At 39.3% G+C, this 19,410-nt stretch overlaps 1 protein-coding gene across 1 annotated transcript in view; it reads left to right on the forward strand.

Moving 5' to 3' along the window:
• LOC150081469 (monocarboxylate transporter 10-like) overlaps nucleotides 1–18,930 on the forward strand; it is a 108,923-nt gene extending 89,993 nt beyond the window's left edge. Inside the window, exons 3-5 of the mRNA XM_090379318.1 lie at nucleotides 9,116–9,398; nucleotides 15,254–15,635; nucleotides 17,935–18,930. Of these exons, the coding sequence (XP_090235444.1) occupies nucleotides 9,116–9,398; nucleotides 15,254–15,635; nucleotides 17,935–18,557 (1,288 nt within the window). The 3' untranslated portion in view covers nucleotides 18,558–18,930. The remainder of the gene's footprint in view (nucleotides 1–9,115; nucleotides 9,399–15,253; nucleotides 15,636–17,934) is intronic.
• The last annotated feature ends 480 nt before the right edge of the window (nucleotides 18,931–19,410 follow it).

Here is a 19,410-nt window from a genome sequence, read left to right on the forward strand (position 1 = left end):
AGCATAGCCAGATGATACGAAAAGCGGGCTTTTTCTGTACCTCATAAAAAGAAAAAACATAATTATTTAAACTTTTCAAATAGCCAAAAAGGAACAATACAATTCCACCTTGTGAACTCTCTGCCTCGGAAAATTATTCCAACGTTCTACAACGCACTTCCGTAAACTTCATGAGATCCGGTCTCCTGTTGCTAACAATATTTCACATTCGTGCTCTCTGGCTCTCGTCTCTTCTACCGGTGAAAATATATCTCCCTTGTTCGTTTTGCTATTTCCCGTTAAGGGTCTCTTACACTCCAACTTTCCTCCTCCTCTAAGGTACCTTAGAGGAGGGGGAAAGTTGGAGATGCTACCCTGAGGGCATGGGCTGCTAAGTTTGGAAACTTAGCAGCCCATGCCCTCAGGGTAGCACAGTCGACATAATCACTGCCTTCCCACAAAGGATGGAAAAAACAACAGTTGGAATCTCAGCAAACCGACTGAAGATACGCGCAATTACAGAGACAATATACTGAGGCCTCCTAGCCTTAGTACTCTTAACACACCTAACCTAACATAACCACGCAGTCCGCACCTTGTAAGCCATTTTCTCATAATTTTTTAGTTGCCCCTTCATTGAACCCTCCCAGAAAGTTCTTTTTTTTTTTCTTTCCGGTATGGCCTACAGACCTGAATAGAATATTACAAGCACTATTTCACCACCGTCTTGTACAGAGGAATAATGACGTACTGCATCAATTTCAAAAGTTCAATGAAATGCTGAATGCATACCGTGTGCCTTCTTAGCCGCCTGTTAAAACTGCATTGCAAACTTATATTTGATTGCAACATAATTCCTGAAGGGATTGAATCTTTTTCGTCTTATTTTTAACCTCTCCTCTCCCCAATAATCTGCCGCCTATACCTGAGTTTCTATTTTCAAGGTACAAGACTATATTTAGTAAACTTGCTTGCTTGCTTGTTTGTGTAGTGTCACAAGGGAGACTGTGGCCAAATTGTGCCTTTAAAATAATTTCTCATGCCACGGTCTTATACACTGAGTTGGCTTTGCATTAGCAACATCTACCTAATTCCTCGTGGGTCTCCTTTTACCCATCCGTAGCCGAGTGGTCCAGCGCAGGAGTGTAGTAGCACACGCTCTTTGAGTAGACCGGAATTCAAGCCCCTGACTGATAAATAGGATCGATCTGCCAACCCACACTGGACCAGCGTGGCAGATTATGGTCCATTTCTCTCAGCATGAATTGTTGAGGACGCTTCCATCCTGCAGTGGGTTGATAATGGCTGCAATTTACCTTTTTTTTTTTTTTTTTTTTTTTTTAACACGTCTTGGCATGGACTCCACAAGATGTAGCAGCTGTTGTAGCGCTATCCATGAATTGCACAATTTGTCCAGTAATTTATGCGCATTGTCGAGTGGATGGTCGTAACATGGAATGTCCTTTTTCAGTAGGTCCCAAACACGCTCAACTGAGTTGAGATCGGATGAGTTGAGCAGCCATGGGTGGACGGAGAATTCATTGTCATGACAAAAAACCAGTTAGCCCTGTGAAAGTTAATAAAAAGCAAAACAAAGAAAAATTTTGTCAAACTACTTTCATCTGGGCTCAGTTCGACTATTTTCTATAGGTAACTGAATGCCTTTTAAACCAGAAGTATACTCGTATTCTTCAATATTTTTATTTACAACGTTTTATACAGATTTAATCATTTTTTCCTTTCAGGTTTAAACACCTGAAAGGAAAATCAAGCTAAAAGTCTTTCCTTTAAAAAAAATTATGACATTAAAATGTCATAAGATTGGATGTCCCAAACTATATTATTGCTTTAATTTAAAATTATTTAGCTTATCATATTACTTATTTAGTTTTCTTGCTATTCTTCCAGTCTGCGTATTTACTGATAACCTCTGTAAAATACATCAGCCAGTATATCAATTGTATGTCATTAATATGTGTAACATGATGTACTTTAAAATACCAGTCTAGAGGATTTCTGAGGTTGGATATCCCCGGCTAGTTTGCAGATCTCTGCTTCAAAACTGGAACACGAAATGCCTAATATAACATGCACGCGCTCATTAGTTTCTGATGACGAGGAACTTTGAAAGAGGAACCTCGGCATAAAACTGGCAAATTTCCCTCGCAAAAGCATCTATCAAAGTGTCATTATTCTGTAATTCAGTCATCTCCATTTGTAACTCTGCTGAGCCCTTAATGTTAACAGCAAAAGCATTTTGAAACATGCTTATTTTATTTGACCTTATGTAAAAAGCGAGCCTTAAGAAAAATCATTTTTCAGCTGCAGGAATGATGGTCACAATCTTGTTTCTCAATGTTAGCCAATCGAAAAATCTTACATAATCACAGGTCAAATGGAATATATTCAGATCATGAAACACTACCAAAACATCAGCCCCAACTAATGTTTCAGTTACTATGAGCCTCATTGTTTATTTGAACTGATATTAAATTAAACTAAAATAGAACTGACTGTTGCAAAACCAGTGAAAAACTAAGCAAAATGAAAATTACAAACTAACATTGAATTCTGGTTAATTGTTTGAATTAAACATAAAGATTAAATTTTAAAAAATAAATAAAATTAATAATGTTTTTATTTTGTAATTTGGTATAGCCGGTAAATCACCTCGTGTCAAAAGTAACACATCAATATTGAAAATGACTACTTAAAAATGAAAAATACTTCATTTCGGTTGCAATAATCCTCATTAACATACCAACTTTGTGGCAAAACATTCAGAGTAGCGGAGAAAAAAAAAAGCTCAGGTGATAATCGTGCAGGTGGATATGAAGTTCTCCCAGCAATGAATATAGGTTGCCAGAGCAGGTCATGGGGTTTGTCAATGAAATACAGGAACTTTGCTAGCAGGGAGAAGGAAATAAATATCCCATTGTACACCGATGAGCCAAAACATTTTGACCACCTATTCAATAGGTCTTCGACGTGCAGCCAAAACAGCTCGTACCCGGCGAGGCATGGGCGCTACAAGATTCTAAACGTGTCTTGTGGTATCTGGTACCAACACGTAACCTTAGGTCCTTGAGGTTATCACAGACATTCTCTCAGATATGCGAGAGGAGCTGTACTTGCTACCTCGGAGTCTAAAACGCTGATGGAACTGATATTCGGGTGACCCTCAAGTCAAGTGAACCCAATTTCGGCGAAGTCCGGATGGTCTGTGACAGCCAAATCCTCTGCTTGCACCTTCACGATGGTGGGACTGTTAGTAATCCTGGGTATAAACCCCATGCACAAGCACACTGTGCGTCACCACACAGGTGTGAACCAACGTAAGCAGGGGTCGAGGTGAGGCGTCCACACCACATGGAGGAATGCCGTCTGTGTTACCAGGCAATACTAGGTGGTAAATGACTCATCAACCGGTGCAATACCACCACTTTGCTTATTGGAGGCATGAAGTGGTGGAAGCCATGTTTAGTCTCCAGAGCTAAGTTCCAGTCAACCCTTCCCCATCTCTTCCATCATGCAGTATGACTGATGTCTTTTGAGATTATGATGGACATCATAGCGAGATCCAATCTTCCTTACATTTCGAGGGTACAGCTCTAAAACGGTGTTCGCAGGTCGGCCGCTAGTTAGTACACCGGACCGAACCTATTGGTAACTCTCTAGGAGGCTTCCGGATCAGCTAGTGTATAATCTTGCTACCTCTACTCTGCCAGATAGTGACTGGAAGGAGTCCGAATAGTGTGTATGCGGGGGGGGATTGGTTGAGGCCGCGTTATGTCAAGGATCTGGTTATATTCTTACCATGTATATGTATGCCATATCCAAAAATTTCATTACTTCATACAGCATGCCCCCCCCCCACACTTTTTCTTACTATTGAATACACCATGAATTGTCAAACTAATAGAGTAAGCTTATCTGCGAAAAGATCTAAACCTCCCAAACACTTCCTAGTTCATCTGACAAATATACGTGGTCACAGTTCTAATCTCAACGATGTCCATTTCTACTTACAGTCTGCCAAACCCCATGTACTTTTTCCTGACAGAAATCAGTTGTTCAGCAGTAATCAGTTGATTCAACTACTGTTCATCTCAGTTGCCCAAAATATTCGCTGTATGATGCCTTTCGCCTCAAAGGTGCTACTTGTGCATATATCCGGTCCGATGTTCCCTATCAGAGACTTGGTAATTTGGAATCTCCTATTTTCGAGCTTCTCTGGCTTAAAATCTCTCTACCTCACTGTGTCAAATTCATCTGTTGTCTTTATCGTTCTCCCAACTAACCACTTGAAGCTCTTTGACTTCCTCTCTTTGCAACTTGACTTTCTCCAGTCTAACTTTCCTAACAGCGAGGTAATTTTCCTTGGTAATTTTAATGTTTACAACTCCAGCTGGCTTCTCCAGTCACACCGACCCAGCTGGTCGAGATGCTGAGGCTTTTGCAATTACTAATGACCTTGCACAGATTGTTCATTTACCTACAAGAATACTGGATAATCCTAACCATACAGCCAACACGCTTGATCTTTTTTTCACAAACAACCCTTCTAAGTACACGGCCGAAATGAGTGGTTCTTTAGGCACCACAGATCACAACTTTTCCAATGGAGCATTTATCTCATGGCTATTCTCAACCTCGTGTTGTTTGGCATTACAAGAATGCAAAATGGGATGACCTGCGAGATTTCTTTTCTTTGGTCGGATTACTGTTTCAAAACTTCTGATGTCAACGTTTGCTCAGATCGTGTCAGTGAAATTATTCTTGTAGGAATGGAATCATTTATCCCCAATCCACTTTAAAATCTCATCCTTTATCTAAACCTTGGTTTTTCCAATAAAGTGCTAAGGCTGTGCAAGAGAAGAATGTTGCATATCCTAATTTGGCTTGTTTCCAATTCTTCAGTTTCATTTTCTGCCTACACCAAAGCTCGCAACAATTGTAAAGCAGTTATTAATCAGTCCAAACTAGATTTTGAATTGGCTAAGAGTAGAAAACTTGCTTCTTGCTCTAATGGTAGCCGAGAATTCTGGTCTCTTGCCAAAGCTATCGGCCGCAACTTTTGCCCATCTCTGCTCCCACCTCTGTCCAAACCAGATGGTTCTGTTGCCACTTCAGCCAAGGATAAAGCTGACCTGCCAGCATCCCATTTTTTTTCCAACTCATGTATTAGTGATCTTGGTAAAACACCTCCCACCATTCCCAACACGCTCCATTCAATGCCTCCTAAGGTCTTCCGTCAAAAGCATATCAGAAGGATTTTGATGAATCTTGATGCTAAGAAAGCTCCAGGTCCCGATGGTATTTCTCCACTTGTTCTCAAAACCTGTGCTACTGAACTTACTCCTGCTCTTTGCCGCCTTTTTTCACTTTCTTATTCCAAAGGTGTTTTTCCTTCTGCTTGGAAATTTGCTCATAATCAGCCAGTTCCTAAACAGGGTGACAAATTCCACCCATCCAATTATCGTCCTATTGCAATTACTTCTACTCTTTCTAAAGTAATGGAGAAATCAATTAACCGAAAACTCTTAAACTACCTACAAACCTTCCGTCTGATTAACGATTGCCAGTATGAATTCCGTCAGTGTCGATCTGGTGATATTCTGGCTTATGTTGCCCATTTATGACCAAATTCAATGGAAAAGTTCGGTGAAACACAAGCGGTTGCTCTTGACATCTCAAAGGCTTTCGGTCGTGTTTGGCATAAAGGTCTTCTAAACAAGCCTCCATCATATGGTTTGCCACTGTTTTTTGTCATTGGTTATCCAGTTTTCTCTCTGATCGCTCATAGAAGGTGATGGTAAATAGGTCTCTGTCTTCTAACTTCTCCACTAATGCTGTAGTACCCCAAGGTTCAGTTCTTTCCCCCACTCTTTTCCTCTTGTATATTAATGACCTTCTTCCATTGACTGGAAATCCTATCCATAGTTTTGCCGATGATAGCACATTGCATTCCATTTTCCATTTTGAGAAACCTTGCCCTGCTCAATCAGCTTCAAATTCTCGAATATCCGCTACCAAATCCTCAAATTCCTCAAGTGGAGCAAAGACAACTTACTTGATTTCAACCCTTCTAAAACTGAGTCTTGTCTTATATCTCGCAAATAAGATTCTTCTGCTCCAATGCTTATCTTTGGCGACACTCCGATCTCTAGACATGATAATATATCTCTTTTGGGGATTACCCTGACTTCGAATCTCTCTTGGCACAAGCACATTACAAATATTGCTTCCTCCGCATCTAAAAAACTTGGTTTTCTCTTTCACTCTCTGCGTTACTTTTCATCCAAACAGCTGCTCACTCTGTATAAATCGCAAATCTGCCCTGCCATGGAATATTGTTCCCACATCTGGGGTGGTGCCCCCAAAACCTCTCTCAGGCTTCTTGATTCCATTCAGAAGAGGGCAGTTAGGTTAATTAATGATTCATCTCTAACAGAGTGTCTACACTCTCTGTCTCATAGACGTACTGTTTCTACTGCATGCCTCTTCTACAGATACTTCCATGGGCACTGTTCTTCTGAATTAGCTTCAATAATTCCCGCTCTCTCTTTCAAAACGGTCCGAACAGGTGCCGCCACAGCCAACATCTATTTACTGTCCAACTTCAAACTCACAGAACCAACTTTTCATCTTCCTCGTTTATACATTCAACTGCCGTTTTCTGGAACAACCTTCCTTCATACGTATTTCCTGAAAATTACAATCTACAGATGTTCAAGTCCAATGTCAACAAATATCTTCTTTCGTTTTCTCAACCTCCAACCCAAGCACGGTACTAAGTACTCTAGGTTCTAATACCTACCGTGTTTGAGGTTTTCATAAAAAAAAAAAAAAAAAACAACAAAACAGCAGATCCTTTAACTCGTGTAAAGTCCGTGGTTGAGACGCCGAAGGTCGGAGTTGCTGTTCCAACACAACCACAGGTGCTCGATGGGATTGATGTCTGGGGGAATTTAGAAGCCAGGGCAATACCTGGCAATCTTCCTCATGTTCCACGAACTAGTCTCGAACAATCCGGGCGGTGTGGCATGGCACATTATCCTGCTGAAAGACGGCACTGCCAGAGGGGGAACACCGTTGCCATGAAAGGGTGTACCTGGTCAGCAACGATGTTTAGGAGGTGGTAGACGTTAGAATGCCCGGCACATGGATGACTGGACCTAGCGTATCCCAGCAAAACATCGCCCACAGCATGACACCGCCGCCACCGGCTTGTTTACGTCCCACAGTGCAACCAGGCGCCATCACTTCCCCAAGTGAACGACGAACACGTACCCAGCAGTCCACATGGTGCAACAGGAAACGTGATTCCTCGGACCAGACGACCTTCTTCCAATCACTCAAGGTTTAGTTTCGATGCTCGGGTGCCCATTGTAGGCGCTGTCGCCCGTGAACCGTGGTTAGTATGGGCACTTAGAGCGGCCTGCGGCTACGCAGCCCCGTTTTTCAGCAGGGTTCGATGTACTCAGTCTTGTCTTATATCTCGCAAAAAGACTTCCGTCACCAGCATTCCAATTACCGGCTAGTTACGCCACAGTCGCCCTCCTTGTTGCCACGTACCATCCGGGAGAGCCTTCGCTCACCTGTAGCATCAATGAGCTGTGGTTGTCCACCTCGCCGGCAGTTCGTGGGTTTCCCCTCCTCAGACCACTTTCGGTAGGTACTAACCACGGCTGACCGTGAGTATTCCACCTGCCGTGCCGTTTCGGATATGTTCTCACCCAGTCGTCTGGCCATTACAATTTGGCCTTTGTCAAACTCGCTTAAGTCCGCTGCCTTTCCCATCGGAAGAACAAGAGTAACCCTGATTAACGGAGCTCAATATCAGGTGTTTTTCATACCGTGTCCCGACCTGGGCACGCGCGGTAGTTCACCTGCAGTTGCTTCGATTTGCATAACGACTCGCTGGTCATAATGTATTGGCTCATCAGTGTATAAGGCAATGGTCAGTCCACATCTTGAGTACTGCATACAGGTCTGGAGGCCCCATTTAAGTAGGATGTAGAGCTAGTGGAACAGGTACAAAGATGGACAACGAAATTGGTGAGGGGGAACAAAGAGGTGCTCTTACCAGTCCTGCAAATTACAGTATCTGAAAACCCGATACCTGCGAGGCGATCTGATTGAGGTGTTTAAGGCTATGAATGGATGAGGCAAGCTTAATGCCTATAGAATCCTTTCTCTTGCTCACACATTATGCACATGAAGGTACATTAATTCAAATTGAGAAAGGACGGTTGCTGGATAGATGTGCGGAAGTTTCATTCAGCCAGTGTGTAGTTGATGATTACTGGAACAAATTTCCATCTGGTGACAAGTTCACCATCTGGTGACTGAACTGAACTTGCCACCAGATGGAACAAATCACCAAAAGCAAGTATATTACTGCCACTGGTTTCAACAATCCATCACTGAAAATGCCGATTATGGACATACGAAAATCCACACAGTCCTCTCCACCTCTCCATCAGCAGAAGATTGATGTTTGGGTTACTATCTCCAAAAGAAGAATCATTGGGCCTATCTTCGATGAAACAGTAACCTCTGAGCATTACCGTTCCAATATTCTCTACTAATTCATCAGCGAACTGAATGAGGATAAAATCAAGAATGGTTGGTTTCAGCAAGGTTCCGCCACTGCCAATGCTGCTACACAATCCTACACGAAATTTTTGCTGATCGAATAATCGTTCACCAGACTTGAATCCACCTAATTTTTATCTGTGGGGAGTCCAGTTCTGCATAGAAGGGACGGCCGGGTGATACGGGAAGTGTTAATTTCTTTTGTTTTATTATATTTATTTATTATTATTTTTGGCTCATGCTGTATAAACTTGCTTGCTTTCTTGCATCAATTGCCACTACTAATACTAATAACCACAACGCTAAACAAACATTGCCACAAAAGAATGCTTTATACCATGAGATGTTTATGCTTTGTAGATAGCGATGTATAAATCTGATGCAATTTGCGCTACATACTTATACTTAAGCAACAGTTATTTTAGTAACGATATATTTTATTATTAATCAGATTAACAACCATGTATGTTACTCAATTTTTCGAACAAATAGATTGATTTACACAGTTCTTATTGATGAATGCGCTTTTTTACAGGGCTATGGGATGGACCCTCGGCTTACAAACCGTTACAGGATTAGTAATTCTAACTTTCATCCTTGGCGTGTTCTATCGACCAGCATCCCTCTACCATCCTCAAAGAAGAGCGATCCTTCATTTGAAAGGACTGCAAAAAAGATCAAAAGCGAAGGATAAAAATGCTGCTAAAGAAAAACCTCCATTTTTTGACTTTGGTGTTTTGAAATCAAGGACTGTTCAAATATTAATCTGCGGATCTGGATTAGCAGCGTTCGGAGTGAACTCTCCCCTAGTACTCTTGGTAAGTGTCACCCGTTTTATTAATAGTATTTAAGGAATATTGAAATAAATTTATATGTATTTCTTAGAAGGGCAAAAATAGTGCAGTAACAGTATTTTATATCATTCGTGTTAAGAAACATATCGGTTAAATGGAAGGAAGGTTGGAAAAACCATGACGAATATAAAGCAGCCTTGTTCTTTCTTTTTTCTTCTATTTATTTATTTTATTTTATTTATTTTTCCCCAATGTTTAGGTAATCTCCGAAGGTACGAACAGATGGCTGGTTGAGATGGCTTTGCATAAAGACCAAAAGTGGGGAGGTTGCTATAACAAGATTTTTAAATATATATGTAAATTAGTGGCTTGAATATAAAATAAAGTGACAAATTTACGTACATTCGTTACCACAGAAGGTAAAAAAAAAGTGCTTTGTCTCTAGGGCGTGATCACGTAACATAAAGATCTTGAATCCGACTGTCGCTAAGGTGGGAGCCCCGCGAGTAGTGATTATAATCACCAAGCCCCACACAGTGTGGAAAAGGTCTGAATTCTAATCAATGACGCGAGGAACTTTTATAGGTCCTTTTCACACCATGGCTGCATTCGGTGATCGCAGGAGAGGATAGTAAGATTTTTCTCCCAGAATCTATTTTTATTATTTGTTTATTTATTATTATTATTTTTTTACCTGCAAAACAGGCAAACAGACAAGAGAACACACGCAATTTACTGACATAATACACATAGGTGGATGAGTTTGTTCTCTAGAGTAACTCTAATATATTGTCATTAAAATAACCTCCGCCCTTCTACAACCCTTATAGTAGCCAAATATCGTATACGCATACTATTTTCAGAACAAATACTGGTAACGTGCTTGTTCTAAGTAATGAGAACTATTGTTCAATATTTCGTGAAAATACAGAAAAAGGAATTCCTAAATTATCCAGTGGAAATGGTAGGTTATTTATCTCAAAGTAAGTCATTTGCATGGTCGTTAGTTTCAATAGTTGCAGCAAAGAATTCAACCAGAAAGGTTAGAACGCTTGAAACTGTTGGAGTGCTTAAAATCATGAATAATATGAAGAACGCAACAGAAATTGAGAAAACTGGGCGATAAAATCATAGCGTGTGTGAACTCCAATGTAGCGAAACTCGGCTGATGACTGAACACGAGTAAATGAAGTGTACCCTGAGGTTCGCAGTTTCATTACGTGTTAATCATATGTAGTGCTTGTAGCGGCAATTTTTTAGCATAACATACTACGCACATGTGCAATTCTTAAAATATATATATATTTGGAAATCCCAAGCGTTTTTATTTGAATATATCCATTATATTTGACGCTAATGGCCTTATAATGTCCATTTTTTTGCGTCAATGAGCCTGAGGTTCTTGTTCGCTTCATGTGTGTATATATGATGTCCATTATAGTTTATGCAGTTCCACTTTATTGATTCCTGTTAATTCGCAATCTGTTGCGTATTTCAAATTTTTATTAGAATAAACTGTATTTTGCATATATACGAAACTTCAAGGATATCTGTGAAAACAAATCATTACTATTTCTACAGGGGGGGGATTTTATTCCACCGGGGGTGAAACTCAGCCCCCTTGCCTTTTAAACAGAAAGCGCTGATATACTGCACAAGTGCATCGATGCACACTTACCAACAAGGGCAAAGAAATTGATGATTACATTTGATAATTCCCATTTCCTTATCTTGTTTTGTATCAAAGTTAACCCACTGCTTTCTACAGCTCATGCACACTCTCCACCTTCGCAACGGGTACAAGGTTTACGAATGCTGTCCTTCCACACCGTGCGGAAGAGACAAATGATCTAAGACGTGCACTTTCAAGACGACACACAGACTCCTCCAGGCCTTAAATTCCTTAGAGTGAAAGCCAAAAAAAAAAAAAAAACACAAATAGATATATCGTGCTTCTCACAAAAAAGAGTCAGGCTCTAAAAGACGGATAATGATTTCGCTTATGTGCAGTGACGCATTACATACATGCGCGTATCGGTCCTGTGTGCAATTTGAGATGGCCGACCTTTAAGTCGATTTTAAAGAGAAACAGCTGAGCTGAAACTACAGAGGTCACAAACCTTATTAACGGTGTCTGCAAACCTTGTAACATGCTCAGATTAAATGTGCATTACATACAGTATACTGTACATATATTTCAATTTATTTTATGAGCCATAAAATCTGGCATAGTTGAAATCACAATGCATATATGGAAAGTATTGTTTTGCAAGCATGAAAGAAAATGCTAATGCATGTACAGCTACTACTTGATACACTTAAAATTTCCGAGTGTCTAATGGCGCCATCTATCGGGAAATTAAGAAACGAAATTGTTTCTGCTTGTCCAACCTACTGGAATGATCCGCTGTTCCAAGCTGCTCGATGAATATCATAAATGATGAATAATTTTTAATATATCATTTATAGGATTCAGCATTTATATCATTCTTGAATTAGTCAAAAATTATTTTATTTTATGAGCTGGATTTTGCTACTTAGAAACTAAAAAAAAAAAAAAAAAAAAAAAAAAAACGTGAAGAAATGCCATATTATATAATCCTTCAGAGAATGATTTAATGCAAATTAATTGCATTAAATGTAATAACTATGATGCTTTAGTGCAAAGCATCAGATTATTCATAGCTACAATTTAAAATAAATGGAAGTTTGCAAAGGGTACATCATTATATTATTTCTTATATTGTGAAGGAGTCCGCATATAAGATGTGATTAATGACTCCTTTGCGAACTCCAATTTATTTTAAATTGCTGTAGTTATGAGCAAGCTGATGCTATGCTGATGCTTATCATTGCAAGAAACATTTTAAAAATCTGTCAGTTTTTCAGGGGTAACAGACAAGGGTGGCGTTCTTCTTTTAACACATCAAAGGGATTTTCAGGTTGCACATTTCACCTTCTCTAAATCACCTTCTCTTCAGGGATAACGTCATACGTCATACTTTTAATTCTTCTTTTCATATATAGCTGAGTTAGCTTAAAGATATTAATTAGCTAGCTATAAACTAAAAGGCAAATGGGGGTGATAACCAGCAAAAGGGTTACCCTCACAAGAACGGCCCTAAGAAGCTTCAGGATTCGATTCGATTTAGAATCGGGACTGATGATTCGGTCTCATTTCTAAAGATAGATTTCTAAACATTTATCAAAACAAAAATGTTTTTTCGATAAAAAAAAAAGAGAGAAACACTCCCCACACTTGGATTTTTTTAACCAGATATCGCTCAGGGAAAGAAAGTCAAGCCTTCTTAATTAGCTGTAAATAAAATTTATAGGTTAGTGTTATTGCGTAAAATTCTGCAGCATGGTGTATGCTAATGAATGATGCAGTGATATCCCAGAGAAGTTTTAGAGCCAGATTGAGTAACTTCTTCGCAGGTTCATCCTATTACACGGTCTCAAATCCACTCATGTTTTTCCCATCTGTCGTTACACTTTTCAACAGCTCAATTTCAAAGAAGCGAGTGTTTCCTTCAGTTCCAGGAACAAATTCTGTGCTTTTCAAACTGCACACACCAGCTGATTCTTTATGAACTTTAAACACAGCGCCAGTTTCATAGATCAACAGCTGCGCAGTAGCAGGGTCCTGATTTGAAAATTTGTATATTATATATTTGTAAATTTCAATTTCATTGAAATAAAATAAATAAAATCTTCGATGTCAATTACTTGCATCCATTACGAGTGTATAACAATCAAATGATTTTGTCTCAACTTAAATTGTTCAAATAAATTTACTCCCAGTTCTCCTGAAAGTCGTTCAGGCAGAAGGAATAATGTCTTAAAAACTCCGGACACCCTTATTTAGTCACAGCTCACCTAAATTATTTTACAAATTCAAAATCCCTAAAAGGCTTCCTATTTTTGAAATCATTTGAACCACTGCGTAGCTGGAATGCACTTCTCATTCATTTCAAATGATCCTTTCTTGTGAAAACGTTCTTCTTCTAATACATCAAAAGGATTTTCAGGTTGCACATTTCACCTACTCAAAGTTCACCAGTGAGACAATCAAATTTGTTTTTATGGCTCCTCCCGTGATGATTTAATATTGAATTATTTCATAACGTAAATAATTTATTGGCTGTTAAGACCAGTGAACTGTTTGTCTTAACCACCAATAAACAATTATTTGCCAGTCTAATCTCGATAAAGAAGTATTTCCCTTGCTTATATCGCAAACTTTCTGTTTCCTAGATACCACGATTCGGAAAATACAACCATTTTATATCACTCGCGCAAAAATTACCGTTTTAGTCACACGAATACAGAATTACACTGGCCGATTTCTTAAAGGGTCCTGCTCACTTAAAAAGTCCAGTGGAAAGTTCAATATTTTCCTGGAACAACATCTCTGGATTTTACTGCAATTTTCTACGCCACAACGCCCTGTAAACAAAGATAGCTTGAAAGTTTACAGTGGTGTTTATAGTGCAGTGGCGAAATTATAAATTTCGTTTCCCCTTGAGAAATGCCAATGGCTCCCCTTGAGAGCAGACTCCTACCGTGGTGGCAGATCTGCATTGTAATAATTTCCACATTCTTTCCTTCCTCACTCCTGAGGGTAGTGGAAAATGAAAAAGACCCAGCGGTCATTGTGCAGTCAGATATGAAGTTCTCTGACCTCATGGACAGGACAGCTCATGGAGTTTTGTCAATGATATACAGGAATTTTGCAGGGATAAGGTGGTGATTATCCCTTGGGTACTGCATACAAGTCTGGAGGCCTCATTTTAGGAAGGATGTGGAGCTGCTGGAACGAGTACAGGACAATTGGTGAGGGGAACAAAGAGGTGCTCTTAATCAAGAAAGCAAATTTATCATTTTTTTTTTTTTTTGTTTTCACATTTTTTGGCTCATGCGTGCGCAGGTGCCTTTACCCATGTGCGTGCGCATACGTATATTGTCATATATTGTCATACATACACATATCACATACATATGTGCGCATATGTATGTGAGTACACGTGCACATGCGAATATATGTATTCATATGCATGTACATATATGTGTGCGCATGTGCATATATGTTCTTGTTTATACTCCTGCACGAACCATTTGGATCTCGCCATTCATCATAACTTCAAAAGACATCAATCTTACTGCATGGGCAGAGTTTGTCAGAGCTTTGCTCTGAGACTAAACATGGTTCTACCACTTCAAGCCTCCGATAAGTAAAGTGGTGGTATTGCACCGGTTGATGAGAGTCATCTACCACCAAGTATTGCCTAGTAACAGACAGGGGTGGCATTTCTTGGTGTGGGCACCACACCTTGACCACTGCTTACGTTGGTTTACACCTGGGTAGTCACTTAGAACACCCACAGTGTGCTAAGTGCCATATTTCAGGATTTGCACATGAGAATTGTACAGCAACAAAGTTCTCAGTAAAAAAATATAACGTATTTGTTATCCTATTTTAATAACAACAATAAAGCGTTCTTAATAATTTTAGTTATTTTATTTATTTTATTTTTTCTTATAGCAAGCGAAAACTGTTATACTTTCTTCCATGGCATGCCGAAATATATTTTTATTTTATATCATATCATAACTGATTATGAGATGCTCTATACTATACCAAATCCAATAATTTTCACTTGGTTTTTTGTGTGTGAACATGGATCCATCAAGATTGCCATTGTGTCGTGTGGCGCCATCTATCGACATGTAAATTAATTCAGTTGGCGTCCTGATGCCACCATCGATAAATAACTTATTTAATTCGAAGGATAGTTTAGCTGTTTTCTTAAAACATCCATCCAATGAGGCAGTAGAGGGGTTTAAAAGTCCTTACGTGCACTTTTGTATTCTTGCAGATCTATCAGGGGAAGCAAGAGGGACTGGACCACCAAGCCTTGCTCCTTCTCCAAGTGTTCCTAGGTCTGGCATCGGCTTTAGGAAGCAGCGCTTTCGGCTTCATTGTGGTGAAGAACAGCGTTCAGTGCATGATCGCCCGCCAGTACCTGTGCCAAGCAGCTTCGTTCATGGTCAGCGCCTCCCTCCTTGCATTCACTGCGCTCGAGGAGTATCATGGCTACGTGTTATTCGTCTGGATTTACGGCATCTTTTACGGTGGCTATCATTACTCCCTCAAAATGTTTACATTCGAGAAAGTGAGGGCTAGGAACTTTGCACGTGCGTGGGGGTTTGTTCAGTGGGGACAGGCCATCCCTAACGTCGTTGGACTTTCCCTTACAGGTCAGTGGTTGAACAATAAACAATTAAATAAGGTACGTTTTTTGCGTGGCGAAATTATTGGAATGTAACGGTGGAAATGCCTTCTTTTTTATTTTTTACAAATTTCCCTGTACAGGAAGGAGATGGGAGGAATCCTTTCCAACCCAGCATATACATTGAAATCTCTTTCGCTATATTCGCAGTAAATAATCTCGGCTAATGATAGTCTCTGCACAATATAAGCGGAAACTAATTTTAATAATTTTTTTCATATTAATATAGTTTCGTTAGCCATATTAAGGATGACATTTTTATCTCTATTCTGACATATATTTGTGACAACAATTATACATTGAGTGGCGACTTTATTTGTACGCCTAGCTAACAGCAGCAGCAGATTTCTCCTTGGGCCTCAGAATTACCTAGATTCGTCGTGGCATGGACTCAACTTGTTGTGGAAAGCGCATACGGATGCTGCTCTGTGTTGACTCCAGCGCTTTCCGTAGTTTGCAAATTGGATGGTTACAAACCTCTACTCCGAAGAGCTCGTTTCATCTCACCCCAGGTTGTCCAGTTAGATTTCTTGGAACTTGATAATGGAATTCATTATCAAGTTCCAAGAATTCTATACAATTCCGACTTTGTCAGATTGCTATCCATGTTATGGTCGTTGGATTTTCCCTTAGAGGTCATTGGCTAAATCTGCCCAATTTATTTCTTTTAATTTGTGTTAAATGCTTTTCGGTATTATTTGTCGACAGCTTCATTGCATATTTGCAAATTGTTTTGGGCTGTCAACTCATTCTACCCAACAGTGAAATGTGTATTTTGTTTTTCAATTTGCTTTAAGCGTTTCAAGTTTTAAAGGATGTCGACCCTATTTAAAAACGTCTATTTAGCTTTCCTTTGTAATTTGTAATTACAGTACAGTAACGGCGGTCAGTTGACTTTCATCTAGCAGGCTACGACAGAACATGCCAAAAAGACTGCCAGTTCATAAAGGCAGATAAACTCCAAGTTGTCTCTGTGGTTTCACTAAACTTCTTTTGGTTTGCAATTTCATGTCTTAATGATGGATGTCGGTTTTCATTCTGCGATTGCGCCTATAGGCAGAATTCTGGATTTCCCGGAGTGAATATCAGCTCTTGCTTGCTAATTTTCTCTGGTTATTCATTTTTATAATTTATTTTACCCTGTTAATTGCAAACGTAATTTGTTACAGTTGTAGCAATTTCTGGTGAGTGGTATAATAGTGTGTTAAATTGACCAATCATTACTTTCTGTTCCTCTTTTTGTCTCCGTATCTCTAAAGCTTTTGGACAATCAAATATCTCAACGAAGGCATTTATATACCTTGGTAAATTATGAATGAACTATACTCTGTACTTTTTCCTCCTTGAACTCACATGATGGTTTCTTTGTTTTTCTTTTTTGTTGGCATCAGCGGGTTTCTGGTGCAGGATTTTCCAGTCCTGTAGGTTCGACGGATTTTTTATTTTTATTATTATTTTATTTTATTATTTTTGTTTATTATTATTATTAATCATTTATTAATTTATTATTATTAATTAATTTATTATTATTATTATTATTATTTATTAATTATTATTATTTAATTCATTTATTTTTTTTCGGCTTATTTCACGCAATATGTATTATAAAGAACAGCGACACTAGGTGGAGTTGGACAACAGTCTAGCGGCCACCAAAGACAATACATACAATTATCTAAATCTGAAGTCTTAAGTGTAATTAGGGTTCAAATTGTTGCGTAAACTTTAACACTAGTTTTCAAGCAGCAAATTATTTTAAAAAAAAGTTAAGATACGGGTACATTTTTCGATAAACAAAATTCGATTTTGCACAATGTATTACTGTTTCATTAATTAACTTTTGCTCACCAACATATATGTTGAGTGTTATCATAATTCTTTTACAATCGAAATAAAAATATTGAATTTATTATTTCATGCATGATATATTAGAAAACAATGGCTTTATTAATTTCGGATAAGTTTCGGTTTCAGACATACATAGCATTTAAAGTCAACGCTGCTTACTTATCAATCCGTGTAAATTACAGCAATCAGATTGAAGTGATATTAAGAAACAAGTTTTTCGCAATTTTTGAATAGATAGTTCGCATGTTTAATTCTAGATGGCGCCCTAAAAACTAAGTACATACTATAAATGCCAGTTGTTTTTCGACTACTTTCACAGGTTAAAACTAAAACAATTTGTTGATTTTCTCTTTGAAATAATAACTATGAAACATTTTATGGTTGATTATATAATGAATAATAAGATTTTCATTCTTTAGGATACATCAACGAGAAGTACGGAAGCAAGATAGGCTTCTACTTGTCGTCAGCGCTCATATTCCTCGGCAGCATCACGCTGTTCCTTATTGACGTCCACAAGCGGAACGTGCAGCGACGAAAAACGAGTCTCCTGAGTGACGGAAGGCGTTGTTCGGAGGCATGTATCAGTCAGACATTTAGTCGCCGGTCATCTCTGCAGGATTCAATGAGCGGGCGGCATTTGGCACGGATGAATCCACGGAGCCTCACGTTCAGTAACTACACAGACTTGAAGCGCCAGGAGCTGACCTGCATCTCCGAGGAAGTACTCATGGATAACTTCCTGGACGACTTCGTCGACGACTGCATCACCTCCTGCAACAAGGAAGAAAAGTTCTTGATGCTGAGCGAGTACGAAAACAACCTGAACAAAACCCAAGAGGTCTTCGTGAGACCAGCCAGAAAAATTTCGGTAGTGACGCCACCTCATCTGGAACAGTGTCCCAACTGTTTAAGGTACGTGGCAAGAGATGGCGCCACGGGAGTCGGTAACTGCATCGAACTGCCGGGAGAAAGGGGTGGACCTCGGCAATCGCCGAAAACATCTAACGATGTCATCGAAGAAGTAACAACTTCGTTATAAGTGACGTTAAGACTGCCTTTTTTCTAAGATTTTCATAAGCAACAGCCACTTATTTTGTACACTGCCTGTCAATGAAGTTCCGAAGGGTAAACACAGAAATCCTCTGCTGTGTATTCGTTACTTCGTTTCTCACATCTCGTCCGTCTTCCGTCTGCTGCTGAAATCCAGCAGCGCCATGAAAGTACGTCCAGACGAAGTGTACAACTGAATCTAGTCCAACCAGCAGCAACTTGCAGTTTTCGAACAGTTTGTACAGGATGTGTAAAGTAGTATTTGTACCTGAATACGATTTTTTGCGCAGAATGAAGTTCAGCGTGCTAAAACATTTCTAAAACTGTCTGTCGCTCACTTATCTGTACTATTTAAATAACAGGTTTTCTCTCCCTCTCTGCAGTCAGCTTATTCCATTATCACAACACAAACCCGTGACATTACACAATAATAACAACAACAATCCTTTGAACCTTAAGATTCGAATGCACTGTCGTCCGATATCGTTTTTATAACCAATTAAAATTCGAGGTAGTCCCTTGCTTCTTTTGCAAGCAGTGATAAATTGTCTTGCCAAGAGAGGGTAAGGTCTTAAGGTGGTGCGATGGTAAGGCATTGTGAACGTAGCGTGAAAGAGGAAGTGGTCTGCAAGCTAAACTACTTCCTCCTTCCACTCCTCTTAAATGGAGAAAGATGGACTGCATTCACTCCTCCCATAAGCTGATAGCTTTGCTATAATCTGAAAATAAATTCGGCTACTTAATTTTATAATGATCTTCGCTTCCTATTATTTAACAGCGGTATATGGGAAATGATTGCTACTTTGTAACTATTTGAAGCATCTCTTACATTAAAATATTAA

Source organism: Mastigoproctus giganteus, chromosome 8 (assembly GCF_048544385.1).
Source record: "Mastigoproctus giganteus isolate SK-2022 chromosome 8, ASM4854438v1, whole genome shotgun sequence".
Taxonomy (NCBI): Eukaryota; Metazoa; Arthropoda; class Arachnida; order Uropygi; family Thelyphonidae; genus Mastigoproctus; species Mastigoproctus giganteus.